Source organism: Cupressus sempervirens, chromosome 5, assembly GCF_028749045.1.
Source record: "Cupressus sempervirens isolate cs-2001-9-10 chromosome 5, ASM2874904v1, whole genome shotgun sequence".
NCBI lineage: Eukaryota > Viridiplantae > Streptophyta > Pinopsida > Cupressales > Cupressaceae > Cupressus > Cupressus sempervirens.
The window spans coordinates 423646800-423664407 of NC_143122.1; the positions used below are offsets into that span (position 1 = coordinate 423646800).

The 17608-nt window shown below is 38.5% G+C and overlaps 1 protein-coding gene across 1 annotated transcript in view; it reads left to right on the top strand.

The window, feature by feature from the left end:
• Nucleotides 1–513: 513 nt before the first annotated feature.
• TAFII21 (TATA binding protein associated factor 21kDa subunit) overlaps nt 514–17608 on the top strand; it is a 40863-nt gene continuing 23768 nt past the window's right edge. Inside the window, exon 1 of the mRNA XM_089830989.1 lies at nt 514–931. Coding sequence (XP_089687115.1) covers nt 680–931 — 252 coding nt within the window. The 5' untranslated portion in view covers nt 514–679. The remainder of the gene's footprint in view (nt 932–17608) is intronic.

The window sequence follows — 17608 nt, forward strand, 5'->3', positions numbered from 1 at the left end:
AGTGTCCCTTCAAATATATTTTATTAAATTTTAATTCTTCCGAAAGAACAACTTGAAATTCTATCTCATTATTTGCAAACCAACCCATCCACTTTCCTACCATGAATAAGACCTTTCCTTCAACATTTCTTACCACACAACCCATCCCAACCACTCCCAAATTATCTCATGCCACCCCATTAAAATTAATGTTGATCAAACTTTCTTTTAAAATATTCTACTTGGCATCCTTCCCTATTAAATAGATGGACCTCCCCAATCCCATAAAGAAGGGTTCTAATTATAATATTAATATATACCATTTATATCTAAATTATAATTAGATTTATAATACTTTCAAAGATAGAATATAATAGTTTTTTGAAAAATAATTAATTTATTGAAATTTGAGATTTATATATTTTTCATAATATGTATGATACGATAAAATTATAATTAAAATATATAAATGTAAAATATTTTAGATTAAATTCATTCATACAATATATACTGTTTTCACAAGCCGGAAAGAGCAGAGGCTTGAGGTAGCGGTGACAGGCGGTTTGATGTGTGCAGGGAGAGAAAATTCAGGGAGGCCGAGAAACGGCGGTTAAAAACAATCGCCTTGATTCACAGAGGGAACGCCTGCGGCAATATCGATCTACCCAATAAAGCGAAAGAGAAAAACCATTAAATCGTGATGCAGCAGGAAGAAGAGCCGAGGGATGCCAAGGTAGTGAAATCACTCCTGAAATCAATGGGAGTGGAGCAATATGAGCCAAGGGTGGTCAATCAGTTCTTAGAATTATGGTACAGATATGTTGCAGATGTTCTCACAGATGCCCAAACATTCTCAGAACATGCAGGCAAGTCCGCGATTGATGCAGATGATCTTCTGCTTGCAGTTCAATCCAAAGCCAATTTCTCTTTCAACCAGCCTCCTCCCAGAGAGGTATCAAAATCTTTCATTTTTGTGTTAGTCTAACCGTAATACACTGTAAATTCTGGTCGTGTTGAGACATTTTTAAGAAATATAAAGGAGATCAGCTGAAGGATGAATCCTAAATAATGGAGGATGTGGTGGTTCGTGAAACCTTGCTTTCTGTGCTAAAAGTTTATAAATCTCAAAAGGCAGCTAAAGAAAAATTGGCGATGCAGATGATCTTCTGCTTGCAGTTCAATCCAAAGCCAATTTCTCTTTCAACCAGCCTCCTCCCAGAGAGGTATCAAAATCTTTCATTTTTGTGTTAGTCTAACCGTAATACACTGTAAATTCTGGTCGTGTTGAGACATTTTTAAGAAATATAACGGAGATCAGCTGAAGGATGCATCCTAAATAATGGAGGATGTGGTGGTTCGTGAAACCTTGCTTTGTGTGCTAAAAGTTTATAAATCTCAAAAGGCAGCTAAAGGAAAAAAAACTTGTAGGTCAGACACCATAAACTAAGGGCAAACAGTTGGTCGCGATTAGGATATCATTTGGACGAAATATTGGCGATTACATTGCGATAACTGATCAAAAGATCACCCTTCTCGATCTATTGCTAAAAAAATTGTGACTTTTGACATGGAAAAGGCGGCATTGTAACTGGTTCTTAATTACATCCTAGTTTTTGAACTGTGGTTTAAAGTTTAAATTATAGTGTTGAATTTTATGAGGATTCAGAAATCCTAGTAGAAATCAGCCTCAGTGGGTTCGTAACCTCAATTCATAGATTTGGTTGAGTTTGACAGCAGGGATTCATTAGTAACAAACTCGCTTTGAAAATGCAAGCCAATACTATAAAAGTAAACGTAAAAATCTTGAAAAAAAAAAAAAAAAACTCGTTTGATACATTTTTTCAATAGTTCAAATGCTTTTGCTTGCTGATTTTTGCTGAGAGAACATTGATTTGGAAACTAAAATAATGACATCTAGATCAGTTTGTGATTATTACAATTTTTGGTATATATTGCAATTATGTTCTGAATTTGAATTTTTAGACTCAATGAGGGCTTACGGGCAAAGTCATAGGTTTGAGGAGCCTATAGCCTAGACTCATAGACTTGGTTGAGTTTGATAGCAAAGACTTGTGAGTTTATTGAAACTCATGAAAATCACCTTGAAAATTTGAAACAAATCCATTACAAATATTTCTCATATTTTTTTTCTCTGCTTGTCAAGTTTTGCCAAGTTTGCAAAATTCTGGCTTTGAATCCAAGTCCAAGTCATAGATGGCTTGTGGAGTGTGTGTTGAATCCATCTTGATAGGACCAAAAAAATGTTGTTGGGAATAAAGTGACAAACCAACAGATCAAGTTTTCTTTGTAGAGAAATGCAATTTTGTTGTGAAAAAATCAAGTTTAGGACTACGTTGATGTATTTGAAAAAAGAAATTTAAAAAAAAAAGCAATAAAGTTATAATATTAAAAATGCATGGTGGGATACAACTTTTTATTTAAGAGTTGCACGTAAACAAAACCTTCATCATGGAGGTACCAGCATGTCTGAGTGTGCTTATACAAAGGACTTGAAGACTTTAAATCATTGAAGCTATATTTGGATTGGAGTATATTCTATTTAATGTTGCTTTGTTCGTAACCATGAACATTGTCAATGTGTCTCTATGTTGTCCCCTTGTTGGCAAAGAAAATATCGTTGTGCTATAAAATTTGGGGGACAAATCAAATGGTATGAGATGCAACAGTGTCGTTGTCTTGTTCCAATGAACTACGACGATTCTTTGCATTTTTTTGAAAAATGTTCCTGTGGTGTCATTTACTTTACTTACTTTTCGAACCCGCAGTATTTTATTCCTTGAGTCCATGCCTTAATATCTTCCAAACACAACCGATCTATATCAAGTTATCAAAAAACTAATCATACTTATGATGGGTTCAGTAACACTCAAAGATAATCCACCAGTAGTCCGATTGTCATACATGAGCAATGCTTTGATCTTTTGGACTCTCTTTGAATTTGACTACCTCCAAACACACTAAGTTCACAGTCCTCAATGCCTCATTTCATAAGTAGTTTTAAGATGGTTGTGTGATACAAATCGAGTCTCAACAATTTCATGCAGTCTGAACAAAATAAAACAACTAAAAGTAGTAGATGATGTTTCATATAATTAAAACTCTATGCCAAACATAAAGTAACTCAGAAAACAAAATTTTAAAATTTCAGAATATTAACTTCAAATTCTCCATCTCAAAGATGAACCTAACGATGGCTTGTGACATAATAATGACTAGTCACTAACATCTGAATCTCTTTAACCTTAGCGTACATTCACTGGACCACTTGTGCCATTTTTCTGTATCACCAAGCTGAGTGAGTGAATGATACACGGTGTCCGCAAGAGGTGCCCATATCTTGCCTCCACTCAGAATTTTGTTGCTTTGCAATTTTTATGATTGTTTACAACTCAAACAATATTTTCAGCATCCAGTACCTCAATTGATCCCAATTGGATGTTGGCAATAAAATTTGCATTCTACACTTTCGCCTCATAATTAGTTGCTTTCAGAAACTTTGCCCTTTTAAGGTCCATTTCAATGACATTATTGTAAGTTATATTTTGGCAATCTTTCCATCTATTAGAAATGATAGCACTTCTTTTCCAGTCCATGATTCCTTGATTAGCCTGATTTATGTCTCTACACATTGTTTTCCTTTGCCGATAAGGTAGTGCACACCTTTTATGCTCACAAAACACAACCACCTAAACTCAAATATGCATTGTGACCAAGTGTTTTTTTTGCAATTGAATGCCTATCTACCAATCGAAAAAGAAAAAATACATACATTCCATACATGGGCCAGTAATGCAAGATCAAACAATGAGAAAAGTTTATACATTTCATTTCACAATTTATGGTAAACCGGTTCAAATTGTTACTGGTAACCCAGATGATAAAATCCAGCTGATTTGAAGCATAAAGTCTGACAGAATTTTCACAACTGTAAACAGAGAGCAAATTAAAACCTACTCAAAGCCTTATGGATTACAAGGGAGCTGGATTGAACCTCCACTTTCTGCACCTTAGAACAAGGAATACTAGAATTTTCCAGTTAATAGACAGGGTATAGCTGCTGTGTGGTTCTTGCTTCCTTTTTCAGCACTGGTGCATCTTTATCTTCATTATTGCCTCCTTTTCTCTCACAGCAAAGATCTCCCCATCTGGTTTCCCCCGTGGATAATCAACTTGATAAACCATGTTCTGCCGGTCTTGTGGATTAATCACACATTTAGTAGCAGGTTATGCTAACCAACAGGCTGAGCCTAATTGCTTAAAACTTTCCATCTTAGCCCCTAATCACTATGTGAAGGTTGTTTGTGCATTTGATCATGTCACTTTAATTGCATTTTACTAACTACTAGTCACTCAGAGAGTTTTAACTTGGATCTCATCTCACCAATCCCTTCATCTTCCCCTATCTCTTTAAATTCCACTGCATCCCCTTCTCCACTGGCTAAAGCATATGCTTTGGTACAGGATAAGTTCACGTGTGATATTACGCACTTCCTTGTGAAAGATATCCTCATTATGTATAAGCTCTGCTAATTTGCTAACCAGATTTCCTCTTACCACAGAATTCTTTTCTTCTATGGCCATGATTTGGTGAAACTGAGTAGGGTAGAGCTAGAGCCTTGGGGGATGAAGCATGGATCATTGAGTTCAGGCAAAGATTGGAGATTTCTTTGGAGAATAAAGTCTCATGTTTTTTAATCTTTACCGTGGGATGATTGCCAAGAATTCACATTGCAGGAGAAGTTTTGGTAGTGAGCAATTTGAATTTGATCAAATAAATAGGATTAAGGAGGTAAAGCTTCTAGGCAAGTGGACAGTACTTTGTCTGGAGAAATTGCATTTCATTTAGTGGTGGCTGTGGAATGATAGCAAAGAATCCCAATGTTCCATCAAGTTTTTGAGATAGGGGATGTTTCTGGGATGGGATTCTTAGGTCATTTTTGGCCATGGCAAAGGAGATACACACACATACACTAAGGTCAAAGTTGTTCAATTAATATAACATTGTTATTATTCTTCATGCACCACCAGTTTCACATTAATCAGTTATTAATAGTAGGCAACGTTCTACTAATACCAGAGTAGATCTTATCTGTATGTCACTCTTAATGCACTAGCTGCAGGAATTTCACTGTCATTATTGAAGCTGTCAGGCTTATTTTTTGGGGAGACTTTCACCGGACTTTCAGGATGTCTGACACTGGTGTTGGTAAAGATTGTCCACTGGCAAGAAGCCTGAGAATTTCTCCCGCCAGTCAGCTTTCCAGTGTTATTTGCCGGAAGTAGTCTCACTGCCCTCACTTGTTGCTGTGCATCCTTCCTGCGACAACATTATAGGATTCGTGTCATTTTTCTCCAGTCAGAAGATTCACAGGTGTGAACAAATAGCCAGCATCCTCCCAAGGAAATGAAATTAGAGGTTGTAAAGTCAGCATCCTTCCGGCCTGTGCCAAAAAAGAAGCTTTGAAACGTGGGGTGGACATCCATCAAAATATCATGGAAGGGGTATTTTTGATAGATATTAAAGTTGGAAAGACTCTGTTAGAAATGTATGGAAATTATGGAAGCACAGACAGGGTTTGTGAACTGTTTGACAAAAGCCTTAGAGGATTTTGAGATGAAAAATTAGGGAGATTGATTGACCACCTATGCGAAGTCTTGAATCGTGAATAGACTGGCGTGTTCCAAGGCGGTGATGCCCCTTGCAACAATTTTCTTATAATCTGGTAAATCCATTTCCAAATATTGTATCTTGTACAGTGGGCATTGGTTTTCAGCTGCAAAAGCTTAGTGGGAACATAATGAAGATGAAAAACACAGTGGTGGCCATCTTTTTATTTGGGGTACATTTTTATAAATTCAGAGAATGGGTAGTTTTATCCAGCCTTAGGAATTTACTTTTCACAGAAATACCTATTTTATAATTAAAAAAATAGCAATAAACCACTTCAATTAAATAAACTTATCTCAAATTTCTATCTTTGTTGTATAACAGAGCTTTCCCATTAAATAAAATATTGCTCTTTTATCTTAAATTTCTATCTTCATTTTACAACAGAGCTTTCCTATTAAATAAAATACTAGAGTAAGTTTTCCACCAATTAAAAAAAGTAACCCAATGATACACCTATCTTCCAAATATATCGTACCAAATAATACTTACTCTGCAGAATTTCATTTTTCTTTTGAGCATTTTGGGCTCTAACACTATATAGCATTAGTTTTCTTATCAAGTTTCTTTTAAAAAAACATTCAGACACATTGCAAAATTTAAAAAATGTTCACGGTAAGATCCTCATGGTAAGATCCTCATCTACTTAATTTCTATATAGATATTCTAGATTGAAAAATCTAACCATTGCGTTATAGCATTTTTAGGTCCATCATAAACAACGGAAAGGATAATGCTTCACTGGGTTTATTAAATTGTAACTGGTTTAGATCTCTGGAATTATATCTTATAGTCCTCTCTGTATTCGTGTGAATCATGCCTCCCCTTCAAATAAAGGTGTGGAGTGTGATGCAAACAAGGTTTGAATAAAATAATAGATGAAGGAATGGAAAGGTTGCCAGGTATAAACAGTATTTCAATTAATTCAACAACTTTATTAAAATATGCTATTTTTTACTTCCTTTTCTTGGTTGGTTCTTTCTAACTATGTTTTTATAATGTATTTTCATTACAGTCAAATTCTCTGCATTGTTAGTCTCTAATGCTGGGAATACTAAATTTTAATCTAAGTTACCTGTTTGGGTTCGGGGATGGGAATGGGTTTTGATACAAGAACCTAGTATGTGGGCTTGTGATTTATTTTTTTCATTATGGTTTGTATGAGTTCGTGTGTGTGTGTATTTATATGCATTATATATACCAAAAAATAAGAGAAATATACATAGTTTTAAAACTAAATCATTTCATAGTATGAATCTATGATGCTTGATTATTGATCAATGCCAAACGTCAAAGATAAACATAAACAATTTAAATACTTGAAATGTCAAATCTGCTATGTGGAAGGTATTTGACACTCCACAATTGAATATAATCACCTCACTACAAACTGTCAAGATAGAGAGAGCAACAGCCCAAAATTGTGATTCAGGCTTCGGAATTGGCAAATGTCAGCCAAAAAAAGAGAATAAACTAATGCATCTGAGAACACATAAGTTCAATTTGATCATCAATATCATAATTCAAAGATTGCATGTCATGTGACCCACAAATGAATCAATACATTTGTTATAAGAGTTGATGAGTACTTCACAAGACTTGACAAAGACTTGGTGATTACACCTTGCATAATAACATTTTAATGTTGTGCTTAGGAAGATATATTGTACCCTTGTGTAATATCATTTAAATGTTGTTATAGGTTGTGCTTCTTATAACTTGACGCTACACTTGGTTGTTAAGTTGATTGTCCATGTGTAATGTTTTATGCAATGTTACAAGACTTGCCTAGAATTGGCAAGCTTCGGCAGGTCCTGAGAGGGTTGAAGATAAATGAGGCCAATAAACTTGTGATCTAAGTTTGTTGGCAAGTTTTATTTTCAAGATAACTATTTTAAGTCAAGGCGTAAAAATGAGAAAAAGAAAAGAATAAAGAGTTGAAAACATTTAAACCTTACGCTCTTAAAATTACCTCAACACTTGCAAAACACATTCATGTCATTTGTAAGTGTAAGAAAGTATATTGGAGCTAAAATCTCAATCCATTAAAGCAAAAACCAACAAACAACCTAAGGAGCAAATGTTGGATTAAATGCAACTTGGATAGGTTTGTAATAGCCTTTTGTGCATCTAAAGTACCTATGGTGCATCTGGCAGAGACTTCCACTGCTTTGGAGAAGCTAACTGTCAATTGAAGTAAATTTGAGGAGGTACTTTTCTATTTTGAATCTTATAAATAAATAAATAAAATGTCACAAATTTTCTACATTTGTTTAATTTTGTTTTCATTTTAGATTTATCATTTATGGAACAAGAAATTGTAGATCTCTTTTTATGAACAAAACTTAAAAGATAAATCTATATTTAGCTGGTTTTATTTATTTTTTTGGTTTAGTTTCTAAAATTTTGTTTTTTTAGAAACCCTAAATGTTATATTTTGGTTTATTGTTATTTTAGCATACTTAAAAGTTATAGATTATTCTGATGTGTTTTTTTGAACATGACATCTTCAAGGCAAAGAAAGGTGATTAAGCTCGCAATATTGCAATACAAAATAAATGGGAGAGGCATTAATTGATTGAAGGCTGTTCAATTGTGCCTCTTTATGTTGTGGGCTAGATATAGAGTCAATTAGAGGTGGCAGCCATTTATGGAGATTTGTGTTCCTCAATTCCTCTATTCCTTGGATCTTTGACTACAAGTGGTAGTGGCAATGCTAGTGTTGAGGCTAGGGTTTGCAAATGCAAATTAGATAATTAGATTTGTAGGAACAAGGATAATTACTGTACAACAAGGAGTCCAATCTTAGATATTTTTAGTTATATTTTTAATTTAAAATAAAATAAAGTTTCACTAACTAGTTATTAATTAATTATTGTTCTTGTTTTAAAATATTTTGTTTGATTTTTATTTTTTGAATTTTTAAATTTAGGAGTTTTGAAGACTTCAAACTTTAAATTCATTATTTTATTTATTTTCTTTGTCCTAGGTTTTCTTTTAGCAAACAAAAGTTAGAGACCATCACTTTTTGTGAGGGGAGTTCGAAGTCCATTATGATGCAGATATAAAGGGCTCATTTTGTCTCCAAAGGTGACTACTGTCACATAAAGACAAGAAAGGAGACAAGGCATTGAAATTTGAAAGTTCACACTTGGGTGTGTGGGTCAAATGGGATAAGGAAAACGTTTAGAAATTCTTGGAATTTGAATAAACCCGTGGGGCATATGAAAGGTCACAAAATTACCACATTGAGGGATGATTTGTGGTTTTAGAAGTCATTGTTGGTAAAACTCATTGAAATTTGTACCCTTGTTGAGCCATCAACTCAGCAAACTAGTGAAACAAGGGAGCATTTTCAGGTCTTAGGTAACTTAAGATGGAAATGAACCTCCAGAGAGAGCTGGTTCACTTGGAGCTTCACCTAAGTCTGAACAAGATAATGTCTTTGCTGAGAACAGGGAAAGAGATAACCTGGAAAGTGATGCAGTCAAGGTTGGGAGGTTCTATCAAAGTGTCTGATCATGTAGCCTTAACATGTCTTCTAATCCACATTAACATATTTACGACAAAAAGAATCTGAAACATATCTTATACAACTTACATTTGTGTATTCATACAATAAAATACCTCAAGCACAATTACATAAAAAGACAAAATTCAGAAATTTTACAATGTTTCTACACATATAATGTCTTCAAAACTTCAAACATTCACGGCTTTGGTTCTCTCTTATTTAAAATCTGATTTTAACTTCATTCTAAATATCCGACGGCTGAACACCACCAACACACCTACAAATTCATTCATCTCTTTCCTCCGTCCCTTTGTAATGTCCCTTGTCGAGACTTACATAATTTATTTCAATTCCTCAATCTGAACTTTTCGCAGAGCAAATTTTATATATCTCCTTTTGTCTTGTATATGATTTTGGGTGATTGATATTTCTTAATATACCTTGAAATGCGAAAAGATGTGTCTTTTCATTATATTATTTGTTAATAATAATTTATTATTAATAATTTTATTAATAAAATTCACTTTATATTATTTTTTGAAAAAAGAGGGGTAAAAACTTTACTGCAGAAAAGAACAAAGCAGTACAAAACAGCCCAGGGCCTAAACCCCAGGAACCACTAGAAACCACAGAAAAACCGAAGAGGCAAACTCAACTTTCCCTGATTCCATTTACATCCTCCGTCAACGTTCTCTCCAAGTCTTGACGTAACTCACCTGTCAGCTGCTCCCACTCATCAATCCTCCAACCATCTTCATTTCCAGATGCCCACTTTGCCAAACTATCAGCTGCCCTATTCCACTCCCTTGGAATATGGATATAAGAAACTGAATCCATCATAGAACTAACCTGTAAAATCTGTTGCACTATCAAAGACAGCTCCCAACTAACATCCGAATACTTCCTCTCAAGAAGAAGATTCACAAGAACCTGAGAGTCAGATTCACAAATTACCTTGCGCCACCTCAGAGCATGTGCCCTCTGCAGAGCATAAAGAATAGCCATTCCTTCCATTCGATTAACAGTTTGCATCCCTTTATTGACAGAGAATATAAAAACCACCCTACCAGAAGAGTTCCTACCAATCCCACCTATACCAGCCAGCCCTGGATTACCTCTAGAGGAACCATCAGTATTAACTTTTAAAATGCCAGCCGGAGGGGCCTTCCACTTCCCTATCCTCTGGACTTTATGTTTCGCCCTACTGCCTCTCCTAACACAGGCAGAATCTGGAGAAATTCCTTGAATTCCAAACCTGTCCACCAGTACAGCATCATTCCTCTCAAGAGGCATCACCACCTCACTTTTAGCTAAGACTGTGTCCTGGATCATACCCAAAATTCTAGTCCAGACCTGCTGAATCCCCAAAGCTTCCCCCCGAAAAATTCTTCGATTACATTCCAGCCAAACTTGCCATAGTAAGAAGGTAGGACCAAAATACCAAACATCCTGTAAGAAGGGAGCCAGGGACGGGGGCCTCCCCAGCCTCAACCAAAAATCCGTCAAAGAGGAGGCATGAAAGGACGAGCACTTCCAAACCTCCCACCAGAGATGCCATAACTGTAGAGTGAAAGAGCATTGGAAGAATAAATGCACAGAGTCTTCTTCCTCCCTATAACAAAGGATACATCTCGACGGACCAAAAAAACCCCTCTTCCGAACATTGTCCCAAGTCAGGCACCTGTTCCAAGCCAAGGTCCAAATAAAGCAATTACATTTTGGCCAAGAAAACTGACTCCAAACTTTCTTCCACCATTGAACCTCCCCTCCTACCAGCTGCTGGGAGAGCAACTCCTGATAACCAGAGGAGACAGTATAAACGCCCTTGGGATTAGGGGACCAGGCCAGCACATCTTCACCCCTAAGGGCATTACAGTCCCGCCCGGAAAGAATGAGCAGGAGCTCAGCCCGCTCTGCTTCCGAACCAAAAGTAGGCCACTCCCCCAGAGTCTTCCACCTTGCCTCCACCAGCTGGCCCTGAGGGGAAAAGGATTTAAAGTCGCATACTCTTGACCATCCAACATTACAGAAACTCTGAGCCAACCTGCGCAAATGAGGGTACTGAACAACCAAGGGAGGATACCCATCCCAAGCGTCATGCCAAAACTGAGCCTTTGAGCCACTTTTGCAGATCCAATGTAAGCCACCCTTAATGAGCGCCGCTCCTTTCTTGAGAGTACCCCAAATCACAGAGCCTTTCCCACACAAACCATATCGAGGAATATCAATATGGGGGATCCCCGGAAAGTACTTCAGAGACAAAATTCTAGCCCAGGCCTGTTCCTTTTCCACACACCATCGCCAATACAATTTAGCAGCCAAAGCAATACTAGTTAGCACTGATTGCCGTAGACCAAGACCACCAAACCGTTTTGGGCTACAGACAACCTCCCATTTGACAAGACTCCACTTGGTTGCCGATAGATTACCAGCCCATAAAAATTGTCTTGCTAGGGAAAATCCAATTCCCTAACAAAGCTCAACGGCACCACCTGAACCATACTCCTATAGAGAGGAAGAGCTTGAACCACAGATTGAATCAGTTGGAACCGTCCAGCAAAGGATAGCCAGCGGTGGGTCCAATGAGTAACTTTGGCCCGAAACTTATCAAGAATGGCCTGCCATGACTCCTTAGAATGCCTACCACCAGAGATAGGAATGCCGAGGTAGGACATCGGAAGACTTCCAATTTGGAATCTGAGTATCTGAATGATTCTCCTCTGAATAGAAAGGGGAGTATTAAAGAAATAAATGGAAGATTTGTCCTCGTTAATCATCTGACCTGAAGCAGCAAGATAAACATCCAACACTTTGCGAATATTAGAAGCTTCCCGGATGGTAGCCAAACCCATCATGGCAGTATCATCCACAAACTGAAGGTGAGATTGCACAAGAAGCCCTCCTCCCCATTGCCAGCCCTGAATAAAGCCCCCTTCAACATTCTTTTTTATCAACCGCCCCAGACCTTCTGCCAAAAGAAGAAACAAATAAGGAGATAGGGGATCGCCCTGCCGTAATCCCCGAGAAGCACCAAAAAGGTTAGAATGTTCCCCATTAATCAAGACTGAGAAAGAAGTCGAATTCACACAACTCATAACCCACCGAATCCATTCCTCCTCAAAACCAAAGGCACCCAACACCCTTTGGAGAAAAGACCAACGGACTCTATCATATGCCTTAGCCATGTCCAACTTAATGAACATAGCCTTGTCTTTGGAATTGGCCATAGAATGAATAGTCTCAGTTGCCACAACCACCCCATCCAGGATCTGGCGCCCCATCACAAATCCACTCTGTTCTTCAGAAATTAACCTTGGAAGCCACTTTTTTAACCTGTTAGCTATCAGCTTAGATATAATTTTATAAATAACATTGCATAGAGAGATAGGGCGGAATTGACTAATCTGATCAGCCCCTTCCCCCTTGGGGATGAGAGCAAGGAAAGTAGAATTCAGAGCCCGAAGCATTTGCTTGTTCCTCTGGGATTCTTGAACAACTGCCAGTAAGTCTATCTTGATAATATCCCAAAATTCCTGGAAGAACTCAATCGGAAAGCCGTCTGGACCTGGAGCTTTTCCTTTTTTCATCTGGAAAACAATCCCTTCTAATTCCTCCAAAGAGATGGCGCTCATAAGATGCTCATTCATTTCCAAAGAGACTAAAGAAGGAATACAAGAAAGGACCTTGGCCTCATCAATCGAGTCCCCCTGTGAAACCTCCTTAAATAAAGACTCAAAATACTGCACAGCTTCGCTGAAAATATCCTGAGAGGAATAGAGCATCTCTTCCCTATCATTCACCAAGGTAGATATGAAGTTACCATGTTGTTTTGCCTTAACTGTATTAAAGAAGAAAGCAGTATTCTTATCACCTTCCTGAAGCCATTCCACACGAGCTTTTTGTTTCCAGTAGATTTCCTCTCTCAGTTCCCACTCCTCCAGAGTTTTCAAAGCCCTAGCTTCCTCCTGCAACAAATAATCTGACACCCCTTCTTCCCTTAGCATCTTGGTAATATCATTCAACTCAGCCTGGGCTGCATATTTCTCTTGGAAAATATTACCAAAGCAATACCTGTTCCATCTTTTAAGCTGATATTTAACATATTGTAGTAGTTTAGCGAAGATATACATTGCTGTCCCAAAGGCCGGTCTACCCTCCTTCCACCACTGAGCTACATAGCCATACAGATCTGGGTCCCTTAACCACATAAGCTGGAACTTAAAAGGAGGCTTCTGAGGCATCCGGTTGGAGGAGATAACTAACTTAATGGGCCAATGATCCGACCCTCTCCAATCTAATATCTCAGACCTGGATGACCATAATCCACCCACCCAAAACCAGGATATCATGAAACGATCTAGTCGCTCCGCAATGCAGTGATCTCCTATCCTTCTATTATTCCAGGTGAACTGGCCATTACTAGGCTTGATATCCACGAGATTGAGTGCCGAAATATTATCCCGAAGAAGCACAGAGGAGGGCTCAAGTCTTGCCATACCCCCCTGTTTTTCAGAGAGATCAAGAATAGCATTAAAATCTCCAGCAATAATCCATGGCAAATAAGGGAATAGTCCACGAACAAAATGAATATTATTCCATGTAAGGATCTTACCTTGGAGCTCCACAGGGGCATAGACGTTGGAGAGAAGAACAGACTCTCCAAACTCGTAGCACAGAGAGACCAAGGATACCGATGATCTAAAAGATATCCACCACATAGGCCTAATCTTACGAGGGTTCCAGAGGCAAGCTACCCCCCCTGAAGAACCCTGAGCACCAATGCATTGACATTGACCATTCTTCCACAATTTAGGAGCTATACTCATCATGCTCTCAACAGAAACTTTGGTCTCCTGCAGAAAAAGAACATCAGGAGAATGAATTCTAACCAATTCTCGAACAACTTTTTGTCTAGGGCCGCTGTTCAAGCCCCTTGCATTCCATGAAATAATGATCATTTCTGGGAAGCCGGGAAATGAGAATCCAAGGTCTTGACAGCTCCTGACTCCACCAGATTCTCCCCAATCATTTTAATCTTCTCCATGTCCTTCTTACGGCCACTTTTACCACTTTTCTCAGAAACCCCTTTCTTGCCATCCTTCTGAAGAATACCCAAGAGAGGAGAAGACTTACCACGCTTATCCGTATCCGAAACTACACTCCTTGCAGGAAGGGCCACATCCCCTGCATCTTGACCTCGATCAACATTTAACCCCACAGGCATCTGAGCCCCTGCCTGTCCATCAGTGACCATAGGCATAGCAGGTTCAACCTGTGGAACGGGAGGAGGGTCAGAAGAGACAATCCCATGATCAGGCTCCACAACCAATTGGGCCAAGCTACTAGATCCCGGAATAACTTCTTGCTGCCCCAGCTCATCTAGGACTTCAAATCTATTAAAGGTATCCTCCTCCTGTCTCTCCATCATAGTCCTCTTGTGACCTCTATTATGATTGCGAGCCTTAACCTGTACAAAGCCCTCAACATCCTTTTCCTCTCCTGAATTTGACTTCTTCCCTTTATCAGCCCCCAAATTGTGACGAGGAGGGGGCGAAGGCTACTGATCGACCGACTTGGCCTTCGGGCACCTACGCAGCAGGTGACCATATTCATGACAAAGTCGGCACCGGAAGGGAAGGGTCTCATAATCAAGTTGCTGCACCCAAGAATATGGCCCTGCGCACATTTCAACTTCATCTGGCAGTGGTCTACTCAAATCAAGCTCCACACAGATTCGAGCAAAAGTCATGACCTTCTTCCCAAGGGTTTGGGTTGAGGACCCTACCGGTTTCCCCAGCATCGAAGCAAGCATATGGAAAACATCCTCCCGACAACACTCTATTGGAAATTTGGGTAGCCGAACCCACACTGGAACCCGATTCGGAAGCTCCTCAGAAGGGTTAAATCCTGCATGCCATGGCTTGACAAATAGCCCAACCTGGTTGTAAAAATATGGCCCTCCTTCAAATACCCTATTACGATCTGACATGCAAGTGAATCTAACCATGAAAAAGTTGTTCGCAAGCAACGCGACCTCCATTTCACCCTCCGGCTCCCAGATTCTCTGAGCCCAGTTTTCTAGAAATTGAAGGGATACTCTTAAACCCAGAAATTTACAGTACAGCGAATGCTTTGAATAGTATTCCACATCCTCAGCAATCATCTCGTAAGGGATTACCAATTTAGGTCTTTCTTTACATCTCTCCAGGCACCCGTTAATCTTTGTGATCCGGGAACTGCTGGATGTATTCGGTGCTGCAACCCTAGAATTCTGAGCAAGAAGGGCATTATCAAACACCCTCTCCCCTTGATTTGGCGGATGCATGTCCTCCGCATCATGCAAAATGATGTTCGGTGAAACCCTAGACGGCTCACCCCTCGACATCCTTCCACCAGCCTGGATTAGACACCGTGGGGGACCCCAACCCAGGCGCCGCACAACCCCCGGTCCTCTCTGCAGAGCCGAAATCACCCGGCCAAAATGGCGTTATAGGCCAAACACCAGCCCTCCCGCCGTCTGCAACCCTTCCCCCTGCAGGCGCACGCTCAAAAAGCTTTGAACAGAGCTAGGGCACGACTGCCCTAGCTCGACGTCCTCGCACAGACGCCCATCCGCCCAGCCATCTCCCAATAAATCACTTGGACCTTCACTTTATATTATGATTATTAATGTTTTATCATATTATATAATCATATTATAATATTAATATATTATGCAATACTATAATATAATTAATATTATAATATTACTATCTTATTTATATTACGGTAATAGATAATCTTCTATTATTAGTTAATGGTAATCTATTGTAAATATCTAGTTAGCTTAAGTTTTTTCAGCTTTCTTAGTTAGAATAGAAACATTACAATCATTTCCTAAGGAAACATTGTTTTATTCTTTTGTATATAATGACCTTTTGGTCTCTATTAATAATAAGCAAGTATTTTACCAATTACTTCGTAATATGGTATCAGAGCCAATACTTCAAATTTTTTGGAAGAATTTATGATTTCTCTTGAAATTATTTGTTCAAATTTTTAGAATTATTTATGATTTTTTCTCAAATAACCTGTCTAGGGTTCCTGTAGCTAATTGTAGTGAACAAATCGTCTTTCTATACAACCAACAAGGGTTTTTTCGAAGAGCTATCTGCCCTAAAAACTGTGACTTCTACAAAACGCTTCTGCTACTGCTCACGTTTTTCACTGGCTGGGGGGCTCGGTTTTGCTATAATACACGATTTTTTGCTGATCACGGCTTCTCTGCTCATTATTAGACATCATCATTAATCGTGTCTTTGTTTGAATCATAGTAACGAGACTTGGCGCGAGTCGTCCGAGTCAACGATTCAAGTTACCTTAGCCGGGTCAAAATGACCCGTGACACCGGCTTGGCGGGTCAACTAAGTTGACTCATCTGACTTGGCTGATTTTTAATTTTTTTGCCTTTGTAGTTATGTAATCAATGCATGTGATCAAATTACCTTCTATTTTATGATTTATTGTGTCTTTAATCTTTATTCAATAATGGGTGCATGAAATTAATTTAAATCCAAAAAAATCTCTAAATTTCAAGGGTTTTATCACTTTGCCAAGTCACTGCCGAGTCATAGGCAAGTCCGAGCCAGGTCATGAGTCAAGTTACCCTTGTCAAGTCCGAGCTGGGTCTGAGTCTCGTTACTTTGGCTTGAATCACATTTTTGGAGCAAAAAATGACATACCTGCTACACCATTCTTTGGTGTCTGTTCAACACTCTCCAACCACGTTTGTCCATGCACATCTATTCATGAAGAAAACCATAGCTTTTTTATCAGAAAACAACATTATTTCTGCAATTTTTGACCATTCATGGCTGCCAGCTAGGGTTTTGCTCGAAACCCTAAATTTTGAGCTCAAAAGAATATTTTGATTTCAAATTCTTGGCAGGTTTTTCGAGAGCTCAACTGGGTTGTCATTAGATTTTTTTGTGTACCTCAATTTTCAAGCCAGCGGATCCAGAAAATGACACCATATTCCTTTTGGATTTTTTGAGCTCTCTTCTAGGTCACTCTGAATTTTTTGTGTCTTTCCTTTTTTTTGCCTCGAAGAACTTGCGTTCACAGATTTTCATGTCTTTTCATTGAAAAATGTGCCATGACATCTTTGACAAACATTCTACTCAAGCACAACTGCAAATTCAATGGTCGAAATTATGGCACTTGGAAGCAACGGATCATTGCAATTTTTGATTATCGGAACACTGATCAACTTGTATTGGGTGTACGAAGCGTTCGACTGCTCCTAGTCCTAATCAGGATACATGGGATCTAAATAATCGGGAGGCAGTGATGCTTCTCAAGTTATCCATGGTTGATGATCAGCTCTCTCAGATTCCATCCGGTAAGATAGCTGCCAAGATCTGGACACATCTCAAAGGTCTTCATGA